Source organism: Indicator indicator, chromosome 36 (genome assembly GCF_027791375.1).
Source record: "Indicator indicator isolate 239-I01 chromosome 36, UM_Iind_1.1, whole genome shotgun sequence".
NCBI classification, from domain to species: domain Eukaryota; kingdom Metazoa; phylum Chordata; class Aves; order Piciformes; family Indicatoridae; genus Indicator; species Indicator indicator.
In genome coordinates this window covers 1052725-1073715 of record NC_072045.1, presented here as the reverse complement: position 1 = coordinate 1073715, position 20991 = coordinate 1052725, and the positions used below count along the sequence as shown (strand labels likewise).

General features: G+C 60.5%; 3 protein-coding genes across 3 annotated transcripts; 1 reads left to right on the top strand and 2 right to left on the bottom strand.

Annotated features, from left to right (window-relative positions):
• The first annotated feature begins 428 nt into the window (after positions 1–428).
• Positions 429–2618, top strand: GP1BA (glycoprotein Ib platelet subunit alpha). Its single transcript, XM_054396321.1, has one exon. It carries the CDS (start codon positions 432–434, stop codon positions 2616–2618), a length of 2187 nt encoding a protein of 728 aa, XP_054252296.1. The 5' UTR covers positions 429–431.
• Positions 2619–4531: 1913 nt separating this feature from the next.
• Positions 4532–8092, bottom strand: KLHL33 (kelch like family member 33). The gene is made up of 4 exons (XM_054396303.1): positions 7561–8092; positions 6379–7312; positions 5805–5975; positions 4532–5259 (listed from the first exon to the last, which is right to left on the bottom strand). Exons 1-4 carry the CDS (start codon positions 8081–8083, stop codon positions 4683–4685), a joined length of 2205 nt encoding a protein of 734 aa, XP_054252278.1. The 5' UTR covers positions 8084–8092; the 3' UTR covers positions 4532–4682.
• A 3611-nt stretch (positions 8093–11703) lies between these two features.
• On the bottom strand, positions 11704–16237 carry NDUFA11 (NADH:ubiquinone oxidoreductase subunit A11). Its single transcript, XM_054396284.1, has 4 exons — positions 16141–16237; positions 15906–15998; positions 14119–14241; positions 11704–11882 (listed from the first exon to the last, which is right to left on the bottom strand). The coding sequence occupies exons 1-4, from the start codon at positions 16220–16222 to the stop codon at positions 11770–11772; spliced, it is 411 nt and encodes a 136-aa protein (XP_054252259.1). The 5' UTR covers positions 16223–16237; the 3' UTR covers positions 11704–11769.
• Between the last annotated feature and the right edge of the window lie 4754 nt (positions 16238–20991).

The window sequence follows — 20991 nt, the reverse complement described above, 5'->3', positions numbered from 1 at the left end:
ACACCTGCAGCTGGAGCAGGCTGCTCAGAGCCCCATCCAGCACACTGCTGGTCTGGGCTGGCTGTGAGTGTGTGGAGAGATGTGGACACAGCAGGGCCACTGCTTTAGCAGTGGTGAGGGCAGCGATGCCACCCTGGTGCAGGAGGCACCAAGGTCAGGACCTGCATGGATCAGGTTCTCTCTGCCATGAAGGTTAGCAAAAAGGTAGAGGCAGTGTGCCCTTGCTGAGCCCCCAGGGATGAGACAGCCAAGGGTGGGTGCTGGCTGGGGCTGTGGGACTCATCTCTCCCTCCCAGGAGGAGCTGCGAGGCTCCAAGGGCTCTCAGGGGGTCTGGTGGGGGGCAGCAGCTGTGGTGCCTGCACGGGAGGAAAGGTGACTTGTAGCTGTGCACCTGCTTGTGCCCAAGCCTCTTGCCTCTCCCCTCCAGGCCATGTGGATCCCTGCCCTGCTCCTGCTCCTCCTCGCAGCCCTGCTGCCCCCAGCCAGCACTACAGACCCGGACCAGCCCTGCCCTTCGGAGATGAACAAGGTGAAGGACCTGCTGGAGGTGAACTGCACGGAGCAGGGTCTTAGCAAGGTGCCCCCAGGCCTGCCCCAGGAGACTGGCATCCTGCTGCTCAGCACCAACCACTTCACCTCCCTCTCCACCTCCGACTTCGTGCCCCTCGCCCAGCTGCAGGACCTGGACCTGTCCCACAACGGGCTGCTGGCTCTGCACACAGGGCCCCTGCTGCCGGCGCTGCAGGAGCTGACTCTGTCCCACAACGAGCTGCGGGAGCTGCCCACCCTGCGGGGGCTGCCCTCTCTCACCCACCTGGCCCTGGCCCACAACCGCCTGGCAGCGCTGGCGCCGGGGGCGTTCCGTGCCGTGCCGCGGCTGCAGGACTTGGACCTGCGAGGGAACCAGCTGAGGACGCTGCCCCCGAAGGCCTTCGAAGGGCTGGGGGCACTCAAGGACTTGGACCTCTCGGACAACCTCCTGGAGGAGCTGCCGCAGGAGCTGCTGCAGGACCTGCGGGCGCTGGTGACGCTCTGGCTGTCGGGGAACCGCCTGCGGAGCCTGCCCGAAGGCTTCTTCCCCGAGGGGCACATCTTCATGTACGTCTTCCTCACCGAGAACCCCTGGCACTGCGACTGCCAACTGCGCTACCTGCGCCTCTGGATCCGCCAGAACGAGGACAGCGTCTACCAGCCCGAGAGGGGCCTGGAGAAGACCAAGGTGGAGGTGGCCCCTGAGAAGGTTCTGTGCCACAGCCCCGCCGAGCACCGGCACAAACCTATCATCCACTTCCGACCCGACTGCGGCGCCGAGGGGGATGCAGATGAGGAGGAAGAGGAAGACTATGATGATGGGGAAGAGCCGGTGAAGAAAGCTTCCATGGCCACCTTGCCCTCCTCTCAGCCCAGCCCCCAGGAGAGCACTGCTGTGACCTCACCTCCCCTCACTGCCTCCACACCTCCTGTCAGCACCCCTCGGAGCTCCACCCTTGCCCCAAGCACTTTGTTGGCAATGCTGACAAACACCAGAGCCCCCAGCCCCACCAATCCTGTGCCCACCACCCCTACCCCCACCCAGCCCTCCAGCACTGCTCCCACCACCACCCCACACAGACTCACCACCCCCATCCCCACTACCCCCATCCCCACCACCCCCATCCCCACCACCCCCATTCCCACCACCCTCACCACTACCACCCCACTGACAACCACCATGAGCCCCACACCTCCCAGTACCAGTAGCTGTCCCCAAGCCACCCTTGCCACCAGCACCACCAACACCTTCACCACCCCCATGGTGTCCACTGGCACTTTTGTCACCACCCCCATGGCAGTGCCTTCCACGGCCATGCCAGAGACCTCTTCCACTGTCAGGGCTCCACCTCCTGCTCTGACATCCACCACACCACTGCTCTCCAGCACCCTGCTTCCCACTCACAGCCCACCACCACCAGCTCCCATGAGCACCACACACTTCACCCACCCTGCCCCTTCCCCTCCCCCTGCCCCTGTCCCCCTCTGCCCATGCTCCACCCAGGGACCAGCTGTCCTCCTGCTGCGCTCCCAGGCAGGGGCAGGGGGTCCGCAGTGGGAGCAGTGGGTGCTGAGGCACTGCTGCCTGTTGCACTGGGGGCTCTACTTGGCCTCCTTGCTCCTGCTTGTACTGATCATGCTGGCCCTAGCAGGCTGCCTGGCATGGATGTGTCTGGTGGGACGGAGCTCCTGGCACAAGTCCTGGCAGACCCAAGAGGTTCAGTATCCAATGCTGAACTGGAGGGAGGCAGCAGAAAGTCCTGAAGTACATCTCTGCAGCTCCAAGAGCCACGTCCAGCACCACACATTCTGTACCATCAAGGAGGTAGAGCTGTGCCCTGAGGTCACTTACTGCACCATCAAAGACCTGGGCTTCCAGCACCATCCTCCTGCACCTTCCTCCTTCCGCACCACAAAGCAGCTTTGGGTCCACCATGGTCCTCCAGAGGCTTCATTCAAATCCTTCTCCAAGAAGCTGATGGTCACAAACCTCAGCTCCCTGAGGAGCCCTTCTGCTTACAGCCTGGACAGGGGGGTGAAGACCATGGGTGCTGTCAGAGTGAAATACTCTGGCAACACCTTGTGAGGGCTCAAAGAGAGCCAGGGTGGTGGCTCTGCCTCCTGTACCCCTGGAATCTGCTTGCCCAGGGAGAAGCTACCCAGCTCCTACCTCCAGCATCCAGCCCTCACCCCCACTGAGCTTCCTACACCTGCAGTAATCACCTGGGGACTTGGCAGGGACAGGAGATGTCCAAGTCAGCCATAGCTTGAGGCTGCCTCTGCCTGGTGTCAGGGTGAGTGTGGGGAAGCCAAGCAAGCTCTGTGCTCCCTGCCCCAGCTGCTTCTGTCCAGGGGTTGCCTAGGAGAGAGGGTGGTGCTCAGGAGGGAGGGTGAAGCCCGGGGGGTAGGTGATGCCCAGGAGGCTGGGTGATGTTCCTGGCCCAAGCCAGGTTGTTAACCACAGAATAAATGTTCTCTCTGCCTGAACTTCAGATGGGTGCTGGCTTCCTTTCCCTGGACCTCCCATGGTCCTGGCAGGGCACAGTGGTGGACAAAATTGCCTTTGGCACTTGGAAAGGTGAGGGCAGAAAGGAAAACTCCCAACTTGGGACTTTTTCCCTAGATGTGTGACCCTTCCCTGTGGGAAAAGCATCCCACAGCAGGTCTCATTGCAGGTTCCACTGCAGATCCCACTGCAGGAGACTGTAGGTGCCAAAGGCTCTGCATGAGCCATCATGGCATGGCTAGAAATGGGGCAGAAAGCTTCAGAGGGCACTGGAGGGGACAGGCAAGGGATCACACAAGGACAGTGTCCAGGGGGTGGCCAAACTTGGTGACCACCTGTGCAGAAGTCACACAGACAGCTGGGGAGGTGTGAGAAGGAGGCAGAGGTTGTCCTTGGCAGAGGTCAAATGTGAGGGCCCAGCATTGGTGCACAAATGCAGCAAGGAGACCACAAGCATCATTTGCAGCCTCAAACACTGTCCCATCTGGGACTGGCCCAAAGTGCAGGCTGTGGCCCAGCAGACCTCCTGCCAGAGGAGTTGCTTGCTCCACAGAAGGGTTCATGTGCCTGAGCTTGGCCAGCTGGCCTGAGCACCCTTCTAGGTAGGAGTGCTAAGAAGGTTCTTCAGTTTGCCTACTTGGAGGTGGCAGGGGATGGAGACCCATGAGGCACAGGGGATATTGGGGTAGTAGGAGCCATGGGAGGTCCTGAGAATGGGCAGGTAGGAATTAGAGCTTCTCCCCCCAAAAAAAGACACCAGGATCAGCAGCCTCACTGAAGTCCTTCTGCACCAGTGCAGGCAGTGTGGGCAGCAGCCAGGAGGAGCTGGAAGCCATCATGCAGCAGGGAAAACAGATGTGGGAGTGGTGAGAGGACTCTCAGATGGAGTGCTCCCATGCATGGCTCTGGACCCTGCAGAAGGGACAGACCAGGAAGGAGGTGGTGGAGCAGCCCTGCTGGTAGGCATTAGCCCCCAGGGCAGTGACTGTGTCCCTGTGCTAGGCACTGGTCAGTTCTGCCAGAGTCTTGGGCTCAGTTTTGTGCCCTCACTCCCAGAAGGACATTGAGAGGCTGGAGCAAATCCAGAGAAGGGCCACAAAGGTGGGGAAGGGGCTGGGGAGAAGCAGCTGAGGGAGGACCTGGAGGTGCTTAGTGTGGAGAAGAGGAGGCTGAGGGAGACCTCATTGCCCTCTACAGCTCCCTGAGAGGAGGTGGGAGCCAGGTATAGGATCAGTTTCCTCCACCAAGAAACACCCTCCCTGTGGCCAAGGAGCTGAGCCCCAAGGTTCTCCACCCACCTCCTGGTCCCCACCAGCACCCTCCCAGGACACTCAGGCCATTGGTCTGCAGCTCTCCTGTTCCTTGCAAGAAGCTCCTGGCTGAGGTCTGCCCCTCCCCCCCTCCCCCCCCTCCCCAGCAGAAACAACAAGAGCCAGGGGGGCAGTTCAGGAGCCACTTTTATTCACCCCAAGTGTGGGGGGAGATTGGGGGACCCTCAGCTCCCACTGAAGGGCCCAGGGCAGGAGAATGAGAACTCCTGGAGGCACAGGGTCACAGTGTGGAGACTCTTTGTGTCCCACAGGGTGCCCACAGCCTAGGGCATGCATCCTTCTGGAAACCACTGGAGGAGAGGTTTAAGCCTCCCTAAATACTATTGGGAATTCGATCTGACCTGGAGGGGTCCTCAGGGCAGCTGGGGCCACGCAGGGCAGAGGGCACAGTGAGGACACAGGCCTGGAGGTCAGCATAGGCATGGGGCAGGGTGCCCCTAGTGATCCAGCGCCGGCTGCCCGGCTGGTAGGCATGGATCAGGTGAGTATTCTGGTAGGTCTCATGGCTGTACCCCCCCAGCACCACCAGTTCCCCCCCCACCACAGCTGCACCCCCAACCACATGGGCACGGGGCAGGGGGCTGAGGAGGACCCAGATGTTCAGCTTGGGGCTGTAGACCTCAAAAGTCAGCTGGTCCCTGTAGCCAGTCTGCCCAGCCCGCTGACAAAGCCCCCCAGCCACATAGAGCTGCCCCCCTGCCTCCTCCATGACGTGCCCAGCTCGGTGCCCATTCATGGGGGCCAGGAGCGTGGCAGGAGCCCCTGGGGTGTAGCGCAGCAAGGATGCCTGGCACTGGCACGCCTCATCAAACCCCCCTGACACGTAGAGGGCACCGTCCAGGGCACAGGCTGCGTGCCCACACAGAGCCATCGGCAGGGGCTGGCACCTCCTGGGCAAGGAGAGAGGGAAGGTGTGAAGGGCAGGGCAAGCAGGGCATGGTGAGGTTCCCCAGGGAGCTATGGCTCCACTGACTGCAGCATCTAACGAGCCCCTGTGGGCAGCATCAGCTACCACGTAAGGATGCCCAAGGGGTATCACTGCTCAGCACTTGCAGACCCCAGAAGAGATCTTTGGTCAACCTGCAGCAGCCTCCCTCAATGGACAGCTTTGGCCAACACCCAAGAGAGCACCCAGTGAAGGTGGCTGGAAGGTGGTCAAATGTTTGATCTCACTGGCAGAGGCCAGCAGACCCTCAGGGCCAATACTATATTGGCCAAAGCCTCACTCCCCACCCAGCAAACAGCACTGGCCAGTACCCAACAACCCACCAGGGACCTGGATGCTCAGCAATCAGCAGACCTCTCCCAAAGGCCACTGCAGGTCCATTCTCCACTGGAGGCTCAGTGAGCCAAAGACTGCTCAGAGGACACTGCTGGCCAGTGGAAGGGGCTCCCAGGGCAGAGCAGGGCAGGTGACTGCGTGCAGTGCTCTCACCTCCAGGTGTCATTGGCCAGGTCATAGCACTCCACAGTGTCTGTGCAGTACTGCTCCCCAGAGCTGCCCCCCAGGGCGTAGATGAACTCCCCCAGCGCCGTGGCGGTGAAGTAGCTGCGTCCGCAGCTCATGCTGGCCAGGCGCTCCCAGGCATCCTCCATGGGCTGGTACCTGGGGTGGAGGGCACAGGACAAGAGGCCAACTGTCATCCACAGTGCCACAAGGTGACCTGGGCACCACGGAGGGCAACAGCTCACCCTCTGCAGCTGGCCAGCCCCATCCTGCCTTTGGGCCACATGGTGCCCTTGCGTGGGAACGTCCCCTCCTGTGGGCAATACCAAACCATCATGGCCTGGAGCACCTCCAGACAGGAGCCCCCCTGGGTTACCCACAAAAGCCTGGAACACCCCAGAGTAAGAGGCCACCTCCCAGCCTGGCACCCAACCAACCCCAGCGTGTTCAGCTGTAGTGCCCCATGCCTCGGTTCTGCGGGCAGCTCTAGCTCCAGCAACATCTCCTCTGGTCCCACAACGTGCTGGTGACAGCTGGAACCCCAGGTCCCTGCAGCTCTCACCTGTAGACGCTGGCCAGAGTGTCATGGACCCCATAGTAGTGCTTCCCCCCCAGGATGTAGAGGGTGTTGCCCACCACAGCCACAGCGTGCCGGAAGCGTGGCCCATCAGGGAAGCGTCCCAGTGCCCTCCACTCCACCTTCTTCACCAGCCCTATGGCACTCAGGTAGCAGTGGGCAAACCAGAGGTGCCTGCTGGGCTTCCTGGCAGCCAGGTTGGAGGTCACTTTTTCCCCACCACAGACCACCAGCACCTCCTGCAGGAAGCGCACCCGGCAGGGCAGCTGGGCCATGGGGGCGAAACCTGCGACCAAGAGGTCGTGGACGACTTTGGGGTCAGCTACCCCTGCGGTCACTGACTTGACCTTCTTCAGCTCACAGGTGGACATGAGGGCGAAGCGGACGGACGACAGCACCTCCTTGGCCAGCTCCTCTTGGCCGTCACCGTTGGCCAAGAGCCAGCGGGATGCTGCTTCCAGAGCCTCCAGTTCGTGGAGGACGTTGAGGCTGTCGGAGCGGAGCAGGCGGATGAGGAGGTGTGCAGGGAGGTCCAGGAAGGCTGGCGTGGCCACCACGCTGGGGAAGGTGGCCAAGATGTAGTCCTCTGCTATGTGGCCCACCTGGGCCAGCTCATAGGTCATGGCAAAGGACAGCACGTCCGGGACAGTTTCTGGGGTCAGGCCATGGGTGAAAACATCCAGGCAGAGGGTGAGCAGCCCCCAGGCCTGGTAGCGCAGGGAGGTCTCAGCTGCCTCCAGCACCGCGGGCCATGGCCCTGCCACAGCCCCTGTGTAGGCGAAGGAGAGGAGGAGGCGCAGCTCCGCTGGGGACAGCCCCGTGGCCAGCGGGGCGGAGGGGTCGTGGGTGGCTTCCCGCATGGGGCAAGTGAAGAGGGCCCGGAAGAAGTCACAGGAGCAGCTCAAGGCCAGGCGCTGAACTGGGGGGAAGGAGGAAGAACAGTGGGGGGCAGCGGGGGACCCTCCGCACTGAGCAGGGAACCCTCTGCCCCCTGGGAATTTGAGGTGTCCTGACCCCCCACCAAGACCCCAGCTCTCCTGAGGGGACCAGCCCTGTGGCCACCTCTAGCTCCTCGCCCACCCCTGGAGCCTCAGCCCCCAGCTGCAGACCCCAGCAAGCCCTGAGCCCCACCTCAGCCCCTCCCGGGGCACCTCGCTGCTGGCTCACCTGGGATGACCTCGTCCCCCGCCTGCAGCTGGAGGTCGCAGCCCAGGCCGCTGCCATGCAGCTGCTTCATGGCTCTTAGCGTTTCCCACTGCTCCTCCAGGGGCTCGAAACCCCCCTCCTGGCTGTCGTTCTCCAGCCGCAGGGCACAGGCGGTCCCCAGCCGGGGTGCCCCCAGGGCGCGGGCAGCCTCTTGCACCTCCCGCTGCCGGCCGCGGGGCACTGCTCCCCCATAGGCGAAGGCGAGCAGAGCCCTCCAGCCCCACAGCGAGACCCCGGCGGGCAGGGGGACGTGGGGCGGGGGGCCCTGGCGCAGCTCACCGCTCCTGCCCTCCAGCAAGCGCAGGAAGAAGGAGCTGATGGAGGCCAGCACCACGGCGTGGGCTGCGTCAGCCTCTGGCCCCACGGCCACGTCCACCAACTGCCCCGCGGCGCGGAGCTGCTCGGCTGCGGCCAGGAAGTGTCCCGCATGGGCCCTGTCCTGCAGGCTCCAGTGCGCCGTGGCTGGCCCCTCTGTAACCCACATCCTGCCTGGGGGCACATGGGGGGCAGGTCAGGAGCTGTCCCCATCGCCAGGGCCGCCGGGACTGGCACTGCCCCACAGAGGATCCATTGCCAGAGCCTCCACCCCACAGCTGAGGTCACCAGGCTCTGATGCTGCCCCAGAGCTGCATCTGATGTCCCCCGGCAAAGCCACTGCCCCACAGGCAGTGCCAGCAGCCTGCGGTGCTGCCCCACGGCTGAGGCTGCTGTCCCTCATCTGCCTCACTGCTGAGCCCTCCGCATGAAGCTCCTGACCGCTCACACTGCTGCCCCACAGCCCAAATGCTGCCCCACAGCTCACAATGCTGACCCACACCTCACACTGCTGCCCCACAGCCCAAATGCTGCCCCACACCTCACACTGCTGCCCCACAGCTCACAATGCTGCCCCACACCTCACACTGCTGCCCCACAGCCCCACACTGCTGCCCCACACCTCACACTGCTGCCCCACACCTCACACTGCTGCCCCACAGCCCACACTGCTGCCCCACAGCCCCACACTGCTGCCCCACACCTCACACTGCTGCCCCACAGCTCACACTGCTGCCCCACAGCCCAAATGCTGCCCCACACCTCACACTGCTGCCCCACAGCCCACACTGCTGCCCCACAGCCCCACACTGCTGCCCCACACCTCACACTGCTGCGCCACAGCTCACACTGCTGCCCCACAGCCCAAATGCTGCCCCACACCTCACACTGCTGCCCCACACCTCACACTGCTGCCCCACAGCCCAAATGCTGCCCCACACCTCACACTGCTGCCCCACAGCTCACACTGCTGCGCCACAGCCCAAATGCTGCCCCACACCTCACATTGCTGCCCCACACCTCGCACTGCTGCCCCACAGCCCAAATGCTGCCCCACACCTCACACTGCTGCCCCACAGCCCCACACTGCTGCCCCACAGCCCAAATGCTGCCCCACACCTCACAGATCCTCACTGTCCTGCGGCAGGAGGCACCGAAGCCCTTCCGCAGCCAAAGCCACCGGCCCCGAGCGGCTCCCGGCCCCGAGCGGCTCCCGGCCCCGCAAGCCCTCCCGCGGCCGTGCCCTGCGCGGTTCCGCCGCGCGTCCTGTGCCCCATTACCGCCTACCGCCGCTCCGGGAGGCTGCTGTGACCCCCCAGGAATGTGTCCCGGTAATTATAGCCCAGACCGGACACGTGGCCACGGCCCGGGGCTGCGAGAGGCCCAAGCGGAGGGAGGTCCGCGGCCCCGGCATCCCGCGAGGGGCGGTGGGGACACCCGGGGGGAACCGGGAGATACAAGGTGACACCAGGAGATACCAGGGGACACCGGGGGATACCGGGGGACACCGGCGGACACCAGGGGACACTGGGAGTCAGCGGGGGACACCGGGAGACAGCGGGGGACACCGGGAAACACCAGGGGACACCGGGGGACACCAAGGTTCCCTGAGGATGGGCAGTGCAGAGCTGCCCGGAGAGCTTTCCCCTCTCAGCTGCAAGCAGAGCTGTCAGCCAGGGGTTTTCCTGAGCAGGTCCTCTTGGAGGGCTCTGTCCCATCAGACCTCCGCCTTAGCCTTGTGCACCTCCAGAGCCCAGGGTGAAGCAAGATCCCCTCTCAAGTCCACGGGTGGGAGAGGAACACTCCCTGTGCTCCCCCAGCCATATGGTGACACCTCCACCACCCATGGTGCTCCCAAACTGGCACCCAGCCACACTGACCCCCACACCGGAGATCTGGGGGCTCCCCAGCCCCCTTGTCAGGGAGCACATGAGGACACCAGCCCCTTTGCCCAGCCCCAGGACCACCCTGTGCCCCCTCAGAACCCTCCTCCCACCCACAGAGCACATGACAGGGACCTGTCCAGCCTGCCCTGGCTGTGACCACATGTTCCTGTGTCACTCTGTCCCCTTTCTGCTGCCCTTGGGCCCCCAATTCCATGCCTGCTGTCCCACCATCTCCTGTCTCCCTCCCCTCACACCTCCCTGTGTGCAGCTTGTGCCTGCCCTCTCCCCCCCTGTGCTGCACAGCCCAGCCTGCCTTTGCTGGAGCAGTAAGCTGTGATAAAATGAGACTGCCTCAGCCGTCAGTCTCCTCTCCAGGCTGAAGGATGCTCTGTCCTCACCTCGTGCATCCTGTGCCTCTGCACCTGCTTGGTGGCTTTGCTGGACACACTTCAGTACTCAGAAGCTGCTGGACACAGCCCTGAGCAACCTGTTCCAACTCCAAGCAGAAGGATCTCCAGGGCTCCCTTCCAGCCCCAGCTCTAACCCTGAAGTTTGGGCTCTAGGTTTTCTCAGATGTTTCCTGGAGAAGGTCCCTGGGGCACCCAAGCACCTGGGTGTGGGCAATCTGTGCCTCCTTCCCCCACCCCAACCTCCTCATCCTCAGTCTGGAGCCAAGTGCCTCTTCAGAAGTTTTGCCTCCAAACCCCTGGTGATGGTCTTGGAGTGGTGCAATGCAAACCCCTGCAGGACCCATCCAAAACCACAAACCCAGCTCCTAACAGCCCAGACTGCAAGCAGCAGCTGTGCCCCTCTGGCATGACAGAGGCATGAAGGCAACATGACTGGTGCCCAGAAACCACAGAATCATGGAATGGTTTGGGTGGGAAGGGACCTTCAAAGCTCATCCAGTGCCCTGCAGCCAGCAGGGACATCCCCAACCAGAGCAGGTTGCTCACAGCCCCAAACAACCTGACCTGCAGTGGTGCCAGCCATGGGGCAGCTCCCACCTCTCTGGGCAGCCTGGGACAGGCTCTCAGCACCCTCAGGGTCAAACATTTCTCCCTTTTCTCTACTCTCAATCTCCCTCTTGCAGTTCCAAACCATCCTCCCTCGTCCTGTCCCAGCAGGTCCTGCTCCAAAGTCTGTCCCCAGCTTTCTGTTCAGCCCTTGAAGCACTGCAAGGCCACCAGAAGGTCTCCCTGGAGCCTTCTCCTCTGCAGGCTGCCCAAGCCCAACTCTCTCAGCCTGGCTCCCAGCAGAGGGCTTCCTGCCATTGCTGTAGCCTCCTCTGGCCCTGCTGCACCAGGTCCCTGTTTGTGCTGTGCTGAGGGCTCCAGAGCTGCCCCAGCACTGCAGGGGGCGTCTGAGCAGAGCACAGCAGAGGGGCAAAATCCCCTCCCTGCCCCTGCTGCCCACACTGCTGGGGACCAGGCTCTGGGTTGGCAGCACTTGGTGCTGGCTCAGCTCCAGCTGTGCACCCCCAAGTACTTCTCCCCAGGGCTGCTCTCCACCCCTTCACCCCCCCTGCCTGGATTGGTAGCAGGGATTGCCCCAACATGGGTGCAGGACCTTGCACTTGGCCTTGCTGACCTCGTGAGGCTCATCCCTGCCCGCTCCTGCAGCTTGTCCAGATCCTTCTGGATGGATCCCACCCCTCAGGCTCCTCAACCACACCACTCAGCTTGGTGTGCCTTGCTGAGTGTGCCAGCAGCCTTGCTGAGGGTGCTCACCCTTTCACCCCATCACTGATGGAGCCATTGAACAGCACTGGCCCCAGTGAGGACCCCCAAGGGACACCCCTTGATCTCCACCTGGACACACAGCAGAAATCCCAGCAGGAGCAGCAGGAAAAGTTTCCTCTCCAGCAGCTCCAGCAGTTTCACATCTCAGCCCCACACTGGATTGAAAATATCTTTATTGCACAGCAGCAGCCAGGGACAGCTGGCAGGGGGCAGCTGGCAGGGGGCAGCTAGAGCTTGGGGGGTCCTGACAGCCTCCAGCCCCTCTGCTTGCTGATCTTCGCCAGCGTGGCCACGGCGCCCAGCCCCACGCAGGCCACGGAGCCTGTCATGTAACTGTGAGCTGCAGAGACACAAAGAGCCACAACAGACCTTCAGGGCACGAGCACCAAGGGGCACAAGCTCCTCACCACCTCCTGACGAGCAGAGCTGCTCTTTGCCAGGACAAGCAGAAGGGCTCCTGGGTTTAGTTCAGTTTTAGTCATGGCATCGTTTTGGGCGGAAAAGGACTTTAAGGTCATCATCCAACCCTGAACCCAGCACTGCCAGGGCACCACCAAACCACAGCTCTGTGGTTTTTAAATCCCTCCAGGGATGGGGACTCCACCACTGCCCTGGGCAGCCTAAGCCAGGCCTTGACAACCCTTTTGGGGAAGAAATTGTTTCTCGTATCCAACCTAAACCTCCCCTGGGGCAACTTGAGGCTGTTTCCTCTTGCCCTCCATGTCCCCTACTCTCCTTCAGCCTGCACCCTGGAATGTCAGCTCCTGCAACTCAGCACATCTCACAGGGGCAATCTGAACCTGCTCATTTCAGTGCCAGCAATCACTGCTTCCAGCTCCCACCAGCACAAAGATAAATTTGATTTCACCACAACTCCAACTGCAACCAATCCTCACATCTCTAACCCTGAATCTGAAAGGCTACAGAAAAGAGACCATGGAATGTGCCAGGTGGGAAAGGACCCTCCAAGGTCACCTTGTCCAACCCCCCTGCAGGCAGCAGGGACAGCTCCAACCAGAGCAGGCTGCACAGGGCCACATCCAGGCTGATCCTGAGTGTCTCCAGGGATGGAGCCTCAACCACCTCCCTGGGCAACCTGTTCCAGCCTCTCACCACCCTCACTGTGCAGAACTTCCTCCTGATGTCCAACCTAACTCTGCCCTACTCCAGCTTCAAACTGTTGTCCCTCATCCTATCCCCACAGCCCTCCTGAACAGTCCCTCCCCAGCCTGCCTGGAGGTCTCCTGCAGATATTGAAATGCAGCTCTGAGGTCTCCCTGCAGCCTTCTCTCCAGGCTGAGCAGCCCCAACTCTCCCAGCCTGTCCCCACAGCAGAGGTTCTCCAGCCCTCTGATCATCTTCATGGCCTCCTCTGGACTCTCTCCATCAGCTCCAGGTCTTTCTCATGTTGGGGATCCCACAGCTGGCCCCAGCCCTGCAGGTGAGGTCTCCCCAGAGCAGAGCAGAGGGGCAGGATCCTCTCCCTCCAGCTCTGGCCACACTGCTTTGGATGCAGCCAAGGCTGCCTTTGGCCTTCTGGGCTGCAAGTGCCCACTCCTGGCTCCTGTCCAGCCTCTCCCCACCAGCACCCCCAAGCCTTCTCTGCAGGGCTGCTCTGGATCTCATCACCCCCAGCCTGGATTGGTATCCAGCACTGCCCTGACTCAGGGGCAGCACTTTGCCCTTGGCCTTGTTGACCCTCATGAGGTTTTCCTCAGCCACTTCTGCATCCTGTCCAGGTGCCTCTGGATGGTTCCCATCCCTCAGTTTATCAACTACAGCACTCAGCTTGGTGTCATCTCCAGACTTGCTGAGGGTGCCTCAGTCTCTGTGCCACTGATGAAGGCTCTGAACAGCACAGGTCCCCACAGACCCTTGAGGGACACCACTGCCACCAATCTCCATCTGGACACTGAGCTGTTGACCACAACCCTTTGGATGCCATCATCCAATCCATTCCTTATCCACTGGCCACCCATCAAAGCACATCTCTGCAGCTTAGGGAGGAGGATCTTGTGGGGACTGTGTCAGAGGCTTTACCATGCAGGTGACCTCTGTTGGTCTTCCCTTGGCCACCAGCATGGTGACTCCACTGCAGAAAGCCAACTAGGTTGGTAAGATCTGCACAGAGCCCTGCAGGAGCTGCCCCAGGAGCAGGACACAGCTTGTCCGTTGAGTGCAGGGAGAAGTGCCAGGGCAGGTGTCAGACACCTGCTGTGGGAAATGAACTCCATGTGCTGCCCACACAGCCTGGTGCCAGCTGCGCAGTATCCAGACCCTGCCATCTCCAGGCCTCCAGAAAACCTGGATGCCACCTCCCAGACCCTGCCATCTCCAGTTCTAACTGGCAGCTGTCACTCAGCTGGCAGCACTGGGCTAGCTCTGCCTCCATTCTGGTGCCAGCCTGCTGTGGTCTCTGGTGCCCTTCAGCAGTGTTTGCTTCAGGTGCTGTACAGTGGAGCACCAATGGAACTGGCACAGCACGAGCTCTGCCATCACCAGGACTGCTCACCTTTCCCTCAGGGGAAGGGTCCCCAGCCCAGAGAGGGCTTCCCTCAGGCAGTGCCCACATTTACCTCGTGCCCCCAGCACGGCTCCTGTGGCACAGCCACCTATGAAGTAGTTCAAAGGGTCGTCTGGCTGCTCCCGGATCTGGGCACTCAGGCAGGTGGTGACACCAAACACAGCTCCCAGGGTGGCTGGAAACAAGAAGCACAGAACAAAGCAGACCCCTTCAGGCAGCTGGGAATGAACACAAAGCACATCTGCATAAACCACAGAATGGTTTGGGTTGGAAGGGACCTTCCCAAAGCTCATCCAGTCCAACCCCCTGCATGCAGCAGGGACATCCTCCACAAGAGCAGGCTGCCCAGAGCCCTCTCCAGCTTCACCTTGAATATCTCCAAGGATGGAGCCTCAACCACCTCCCTGGGCAACCTGTTCCAGTGTTTCACCACCCTCATGATGCAGAACTTGTTCCAAACATCCAATCTCAATCTGCTCTGCTCTAGTCTGAAGCCTTTGCCCCTGGTCCTGTCCCTGCAGGCCTTTGGGAACAGTCCCTCTGCAGCCTTCTTGTAGCCCCTTCAGGTACTGGGAGGCTGCTCTAAGGTCTCCCTGGAGCCTTCTCTTCTCCAGGCTGAACACCCCCAGCTCCCTCAGCCTGTCCCCATGGCAGAGCTGCTCCAATCCCCTGATCATTCTGGTGTCCTTCCTCTCCATCAGGTCCATGTCCTTCTTGTGCTGAGGGCTCCAGAGCTGGATGCAGCACTCCAGGTCTGGAGACACACAGTGCTGGTTCCTCTGGCAGAAGAGAGGACAATGAAGGAAGATCTGCTTCCAGCTACCTGGGCATCCTGTCCCAGCCACTGTGGTGAGACTCAGCATTACCCTAATTCCCTTCCAGTTACTCCTGGTCCCTACAGAGGCCCAGCTGTGCAGCCACCTCTGCAGGTCCTGTGCAGGAACCCTGCCAGCACATGAGGCAGGAATGGCCAAAGACACCCCCCCACACAACCAGCTTGGTTATCAGAGCCAGAGAATGCAGGCTGGCGGGGACCCCAAGGATCATCTGCTCCAACCAGCCCAGAGCCTTTCCAGATGAAGCAATAGGGAAGCCCAGCAGCCTCATGGTGCAGAACTTGTTCCTCACAGCCAATCTCAATCTGCTCTGCTCTTATTTCTAACCACTGCCCCTCCTCCTGTCAGGAGAGACCTTTGCAAACACTCTCTGTCCCTCTCCATCCGGGACAAAGATTCTCCACCTCTGTGGCAAACCAGCAAAGCATCAGCTCATGTTAGAGACCTCTGAAGCTTGCCAGAAAACAAACAAACAAAACCCCACAGCAAAACCCAAACCAATGCAGTCATGTTGCTCCTAAACTCATCTAAAAAGAAACAGAACCCCCAGGTCAAGGACTGCAAGGAGCCTCCAAGAAAGCCAGGAAGGGTCTGGGAGTGATAAGATGAGGGCAATGGCTTTGAGCTGGGAGAGGGGAGATTGAGAGTGGAGATGAGGAAGAAATTGTTGAGAGTGAGGGTGGGGAGACACTGGCACAGGTTGCCCAGGGAGGCTGTGGCTGTTCCCTGCCTGGAGGTGTTCAAGGCCAGGCTGGATGAGGCCTCGAGCAAGCTGGGCTGGTGGGAGGTGTCCCTGCCCATGGCAGGGGTGGAGCTCGATGAGCTTTCAGCCACTCTATGGGAAGGGAGCAGCAGCTGTGAGGCTTCTGCACCTTTCTCAAGTCATTTCTGCACTCAAGCTCTTGGCTGCCGTCCTTCAGCTGCCTTCGAGGGAAGCAGAGGGCCGAGCCCCACCGGCACCGCGCACGAAGCCAAGCTGGGTTCCCGCCGGGCCGGCCCTTACCCATGGTGACGGTGTCAGTCGTCGCCATCTGCAAGGCGGCCAGCGCCGAGCCGGGCTGCAGCAGGATGATCCTGTAGGCCGTCCCCACCAAGCCTGCAACACAGCACAGCGCAGCACAGCGCAGCGCAGTGCCGGTGAGCACGGCGCCGGTCAGCGCGGCCGCGGGGCTCCGGCTGGCAAAACCCGAGCCGGGCCCCGAAGCCGCCCTTCCGGCCCCCCCGACCGCAACCCTCACCGACGGCGGCTCCGACGCGGGTGGTCAGCCAGGTGCGGCTGGGGCACTGCTCGCCCTCGGGCCCGTCCCAGTACGCATCCATGGCTGCAAGGGCACGGCCGGGCCCCGCCAGATCTCGCGAGAGGACGGCCCCGCCCCCGCCCGTCACGGCCCCGGCCCCGGCCCCGGTCCCGGCCCCGGTCCCGGCCCCGGCCGCCCCGCCCGCAGGGCAGCACCGCCCCCGGGACCGGCGCAGAGCACGGAACAGAGAACACTGCGGGGGGGAAGGGAGCTGTGAAGAGCATCCAGAGTCCCACCCCCTGCCAGAGCAGCTCACACAGAACACATCCAGGTGGGGCTGGGAAGTCCCCAGAGCAGGAGACTCCACAACCTCTCTGGGCAGCCTGCTCCAGGGCTCTGCCACCCTAACAGGGACAAAGTTTTCCCTTCTGTTCCCCTGGTACCTCCTCTGCTCCAGCTTGCCCCCAGTGCCCCTTGTGCTGTCCTTGGACATCCCTGAGCAGAGCCTGACTCCAGCCCTGCACATCTTTATCCCCAGCAATGAGGGCAGCCCTCAGGCTCCTCTGCTCCAAGCTTCAAGCCTCAGCTCCCTCAGCCTGGCCTCACAGGCTCACAGGGAGATGTTCCACTGCCTGCAGCAGCTCTGGGGCTCTGCTGGACTCAACCAGTCTCAAGTATCTCCGCACCTGGGCCTGCCTCAGCCGGGACCGGCAACCGCAGGGGGTCGCGGGCACAGGGCTCTGCCCGAGCAGGAGCCGGCGCGGCGCCGCCCCGCCGGTGGTCAGGCCGCCGGTACCCGCGGGACGGCCGCAGTGCTGAGCTGGAAACGCCGCAGCGAGCCCGGGCCGGGAGCCGTATCCCGGCACTTGCTCAGGGTTGTGCAGGGCAGGTGTCCAGTGCCCGAGTGCACCCCGAGACCTCTAGAAATGAGCTTCATGGGTTCAGCTCACACCGACCGGGGCTCTCAGGATGCCTTCGGACGCTGCAGTTGAAGCTGAACACCACACCGGGAGCCCCAAGCCTGCCCTTGCTCAGTGCTGGCTCTTGGGATGCTCTGTGGCTGGGTTGTGTTTGGGTTTTTGTTCAGTGCTGGCTCTTGGGGTGCTCTGTGGCTGGGTTGTGTTTGGGTTTTTGCTGAGTGCTGGCTCTTGGGGTGCTCCGTGGCTGGGTTGTGTTTGGGTTTTTGCTGAGTGCTGGCTCTTGGGGTGCTCCGTGGCTGGGTTGTGTTTGGGTTTTTGCTGAGTGCTGGCTCTTGGGGTGCTCTGTGGCTGGGTTGTGTTTGGGTTTTTGTTCAGTGCTGGCTCTTGGGGTGCTCTGTGGCTGGGTTGTGTTTGGGTTTTTGTTCAGTGCTGGCTCTTGGGGTGCTCTGTGGCTGGGTTGTGTTTGGGTTTTTGCTGAGTGCTGGCTCTTGGGGTGCTCCGTGGCTGGGTTGTGTTTGGGTTTTTGCTGAGTGCTGGCTCTTGGGGTGCTCCGTGGCTGGGTTGTGTTTGGGTTTTTGCTGAGTGCTGGCTCTTGGGGTGCTCCGTGGCTGGGTTGTGTTTGGGTTTTTGCTGAGTGCTGGCTCTTGGGGTGCTCCGTGGCTGGGTTGTGTTTGGGTTTTTGCTGAGTGCTGGCTCTTGGGGTGCTCCGTGGCTGGGTTGTGTTTGGGTTTTTGCTGAGTGCTGGCTCTTGGGGTGCTCCGTGGCTGGGTTGTGTTTGGGTTTTTGCTGAGTGCTGGCTCTTGGGGTGCTCCGTGGCTGGGTTGTGTTTGGGTTTTTGCTGAGTGCTGGCTCTTGGGGTGCTCTGTGGCTGGGTTGTGTTTGGGTTTTTTTGCACAAGGGCTACAATGGTAACCTAGAAAGGTTGGCACAGATGATCCTCAGGGTCCCTCCCACCCTGGCATTCTGGGGTTGTGTAAATAGTGCTTGGACTATCTATCCTACAGGAGTTTTGAAGGACTCTGTGTGGAGGCTGTGGCAGTCAGTCCCTCTGGACCTTGTCTGTAGTATTTGCTGTTAGGGCTCCATCATTTTTTCTGAAACAATAACTGAAGCTTTTAACACACACAGGCCACCCTGGGTGAGGCTGCTCTGTATTTATTTGTTTCTGGTTGCTGATCAAACCATTGGTGACTCTCCACCCTGCTTTCCAGGCCTCTCTCTTCAAGCTAAGCTCTTCCAGGTTGTTTTCCCCACCACTGAACTAAGTCCAACAGCTGAACAGAAGTCCAGAGCTGGATTGACACAGGTCAGGCTCTCTCTCCACTTCTCTTTCCCCTTTATGGGAAAAACTGATGAAATACTTTTTTCTCTCTTGCAGTCCTGCTGGAGTTCCCCCACAGTGCTGCTTTCCTGGGGTACCTCAGAACAGCTGGGGGGGTGTGTGAGCTACTCCTGAGTTACCCCAAGTAGTAGCAGCTATGGAGCTACTCCTCAGCAGGACACTGCTGGGTGCCAGGCAGCAAGGGCAAAAGAAGGAGTGCAGCAGGGACCTGGGACTCAGCCCCTGGCTTTGCTGTGCCAGACCTGTGGCTGCACCCTGGGCATGGCAGGGCAAAGTCACCTCCACTTCAGAGCTGTCTCTGTGGCAGGCTTAGAGCAGCTTGGTGGAGGGCAGGCTGACAAGAGGGGGTCAGCCTGGTCCTGTCCCTTGAGTCCAGCAGCAGGAGCAGCAGGGCCACTGAGCTGCTGCCTCTGTGCCCCCAGCCAGTGGCTGCTCTTCGAACTGCAGCCCCCAGCAGCAGGCAGGGACTGCTGTTTGTTACAGGAAGCAGGTGCAGGGTGGATTTATTCCTCCCAGTGAGTCCTTTCTGAGCACAGTTAATGCAGAGCTGCCTGACCATTACAGCCAACAGGACAAGAGAGCCCTTGGCTGGGTGGTGGCACATGGGATAAATGCTCTTTCCTTACTCTAAACATGGAAGCCACTAACTCTTGCCCAGGAGAAGCCCTTCTCCCACTGACCAGTGTTGTAGGCTTTAAGCAGCTGTTAAAGGCTCTGAGCGTGTACCACAGCTGGTTCCACAGATGAGCCAGCTGGGACCAAGGCTGCTCCTGACTTCTTTGCAGCCTGTAGCTGCCAGGCATCACCCAAGCTTGTTCTGCTCTGAACTGGTCCCAGCAGAGAGCAGAGTCCACCTTAGGGCCTGGTACACAGCTGCAGTGGTTTGCTCTTCAGAAGCCTGTGTCAGACTCTGCCCAAGCAATTAATGCTCATCAGAGAGCTGTTAAGGGAGGTGTAAGGTCTCTTACCCCGAGCAGGCAAGCTCCAGGGCCAGACCAGTGCAGGCAGGTGACAAGACTTCAAACACCCAACCTGACTCCAGATACTTTATGAGCAACTGCAGGTGGTGGCTGCAGCCAGTCAGCAAACACAGGGCCTGGGCTCCCTTGGCTGGTGGATAGCATCCCACAAGCTGCAGCTGACTTCAGTTCCCTTCAACCCCTAAAACTTTGTTTTGCCAATAAGGACACCAAGTCACACTCAAAGCCTTTCCCCATCCTCCCCTCTTGTGGGCAGGTCTCAGTCACAGACCTCCCACCTGCATCTGAGCTCACTCCTGGGCCTCCAGAAGGAGAATTTCCCCTGGTACAAAATGCACCACAGTTGGTGAGCAACTGCCCAGGTGGCAATGAAAAAGCCTCTCCTGGGTACAGGCAGCACAGGCTGGGCACAGGACTGGTACCAGCAGCAGTGCCCTCCAACCAGGTACCTCCTGGTCTCTTGGGCAGGAGGAGGACATCAAATACAACCTTTCTGCTCAGCTCTTCCTGGGATTCATCGGAAGCTGAGGATAAGGTATCAGAGCTCCATCAGGAATGGCTCACTCAGAGCCCACCTCTGCCCTTAGCAAAGGCTTTCACTGCCCACCCCCAGCAAAGGTGGCAAATGGCTTTTGGGTCTTTTAAGCCCTTACCAGGAGCTACTGGAAGGGTACCTCTGAATATTATCTTTAAATGAGACTTTACAGAACTGTGCTTTGAGCAGTTCCTCTCAAGATACCTGAGCCAGCACCTAGCAGACAGTCTTCAGAGTCAAGTTTAGCCTCTCTGCTGCTCAGTGTTAACCTTCACAGGGTGAAGAAAAAAAAATCCCCCTGGGAAATGAAATCTTTTATAACTTTGTCTGAATTTTATCTGCTCCCCCAAAACAGACTCAGAGCTTGGCTTACACCAAGTCAGTGCACAGCAAGAGCAAAGAAAAAGGGCAGAAGAGCACACAGTGCAAAGTCAGTTTAATGAAGTCTTGCATGACAAATTATGGCAATTCTCAGCATTGGAATTCCTAAACCTGGGGATTCTGGGGGAATGTGGCCAAGTTCCATCCCTGTAACACATTTCTAACAAGGACAGAAGCCATTTCCTACACTCATTGGAGAAGAAGAGGCCAACTGCAGAGCAGCACAAGGCAGGGACAGTCAGCAATGGAAATGATCAACAGCTTGGGGCCCAGGAGAGAGAGGAGGCTTGGGACACAGGTGGAAGTCTTGACTCTTGCCAGGTGTCTCCATAATTTGGACATCTGCCCAGCCTGGTGGCAGTGAAGGGCTGCTGAGGATCAGCTCATTCAGATCTTTTCCTGCCCTGTCTCCTCCCAGGTGCTCCATCCTGCACTGGAACTGGGCTGATGCTGCTGTGCTTACCTTAACGCTGCAGCTCCTCTGGCTGTGACCTCACCTCTCCTTTCACAAGAGCTTTACTTCTGCTTTCCCTGCCACCACCATTCCTGAAACACCTTCCCCATCAGATATGTTCAGCTTTGTTCCACTCCTCAGCAGCTTCTTAACCCTGGGCACTCTGGAAGGCTGAGCCCACCTGGGCCAGCAGCCAGGCCAAGACACACAGCACCTGCTGACAACATCCACTCAGGAGC

Coding starts and splice junctions, on each gene's coding strand:
- NDUFA11 (XM_054396284.1), bottom strand. CDS start 16,222: ATGGATGCGTACTGGGACGGGCCCGAGGGCGAGCAGTGCCCCAGCCGC. Junction 14,242..15,905: donor GACTGACACCGTCACCATGG/GTAAGGGCCGGC, acceptor TCTTGTTTCCAG/CCACCCTGGGAGCTGTGTTT. Junction 11,883..14,118: donor AGCCGTGCTGGGGGCACGAG/GTAAATGTGGGC, acceptor GTGTCTCTGCAG/CTCACAGTTACATGACAGGC.
- KLHL33 (XM_054396303.1), bottom strand. CDS start 8,083: ATGTGGGTTACAGAGGGGCCAGCCACGGCGCACTGGAGCCTGCAGGAC. Junction 7,313..7,560: donor GGGGGACGAGGTCATCCCAG/GTGAGCCAGCAG, acceptor CCTTCCCCCCAG/TTCAGCGCCTGGCCTTGAGC. Junction 5,976..6,378: donor ACTCTGGCCAGCGTCTACAG/GTGAGAGCTGCA, acceptor CCTCCACCCCAG/GTACCAGCCCATGGAGGATG.
- GP1BA (XM_054396321.1), top strand. CDS start 432: ATGTGGATCCCTGCCCTGCTCCTGCTCCTCCTCGCAGCCCTGCTGCCC.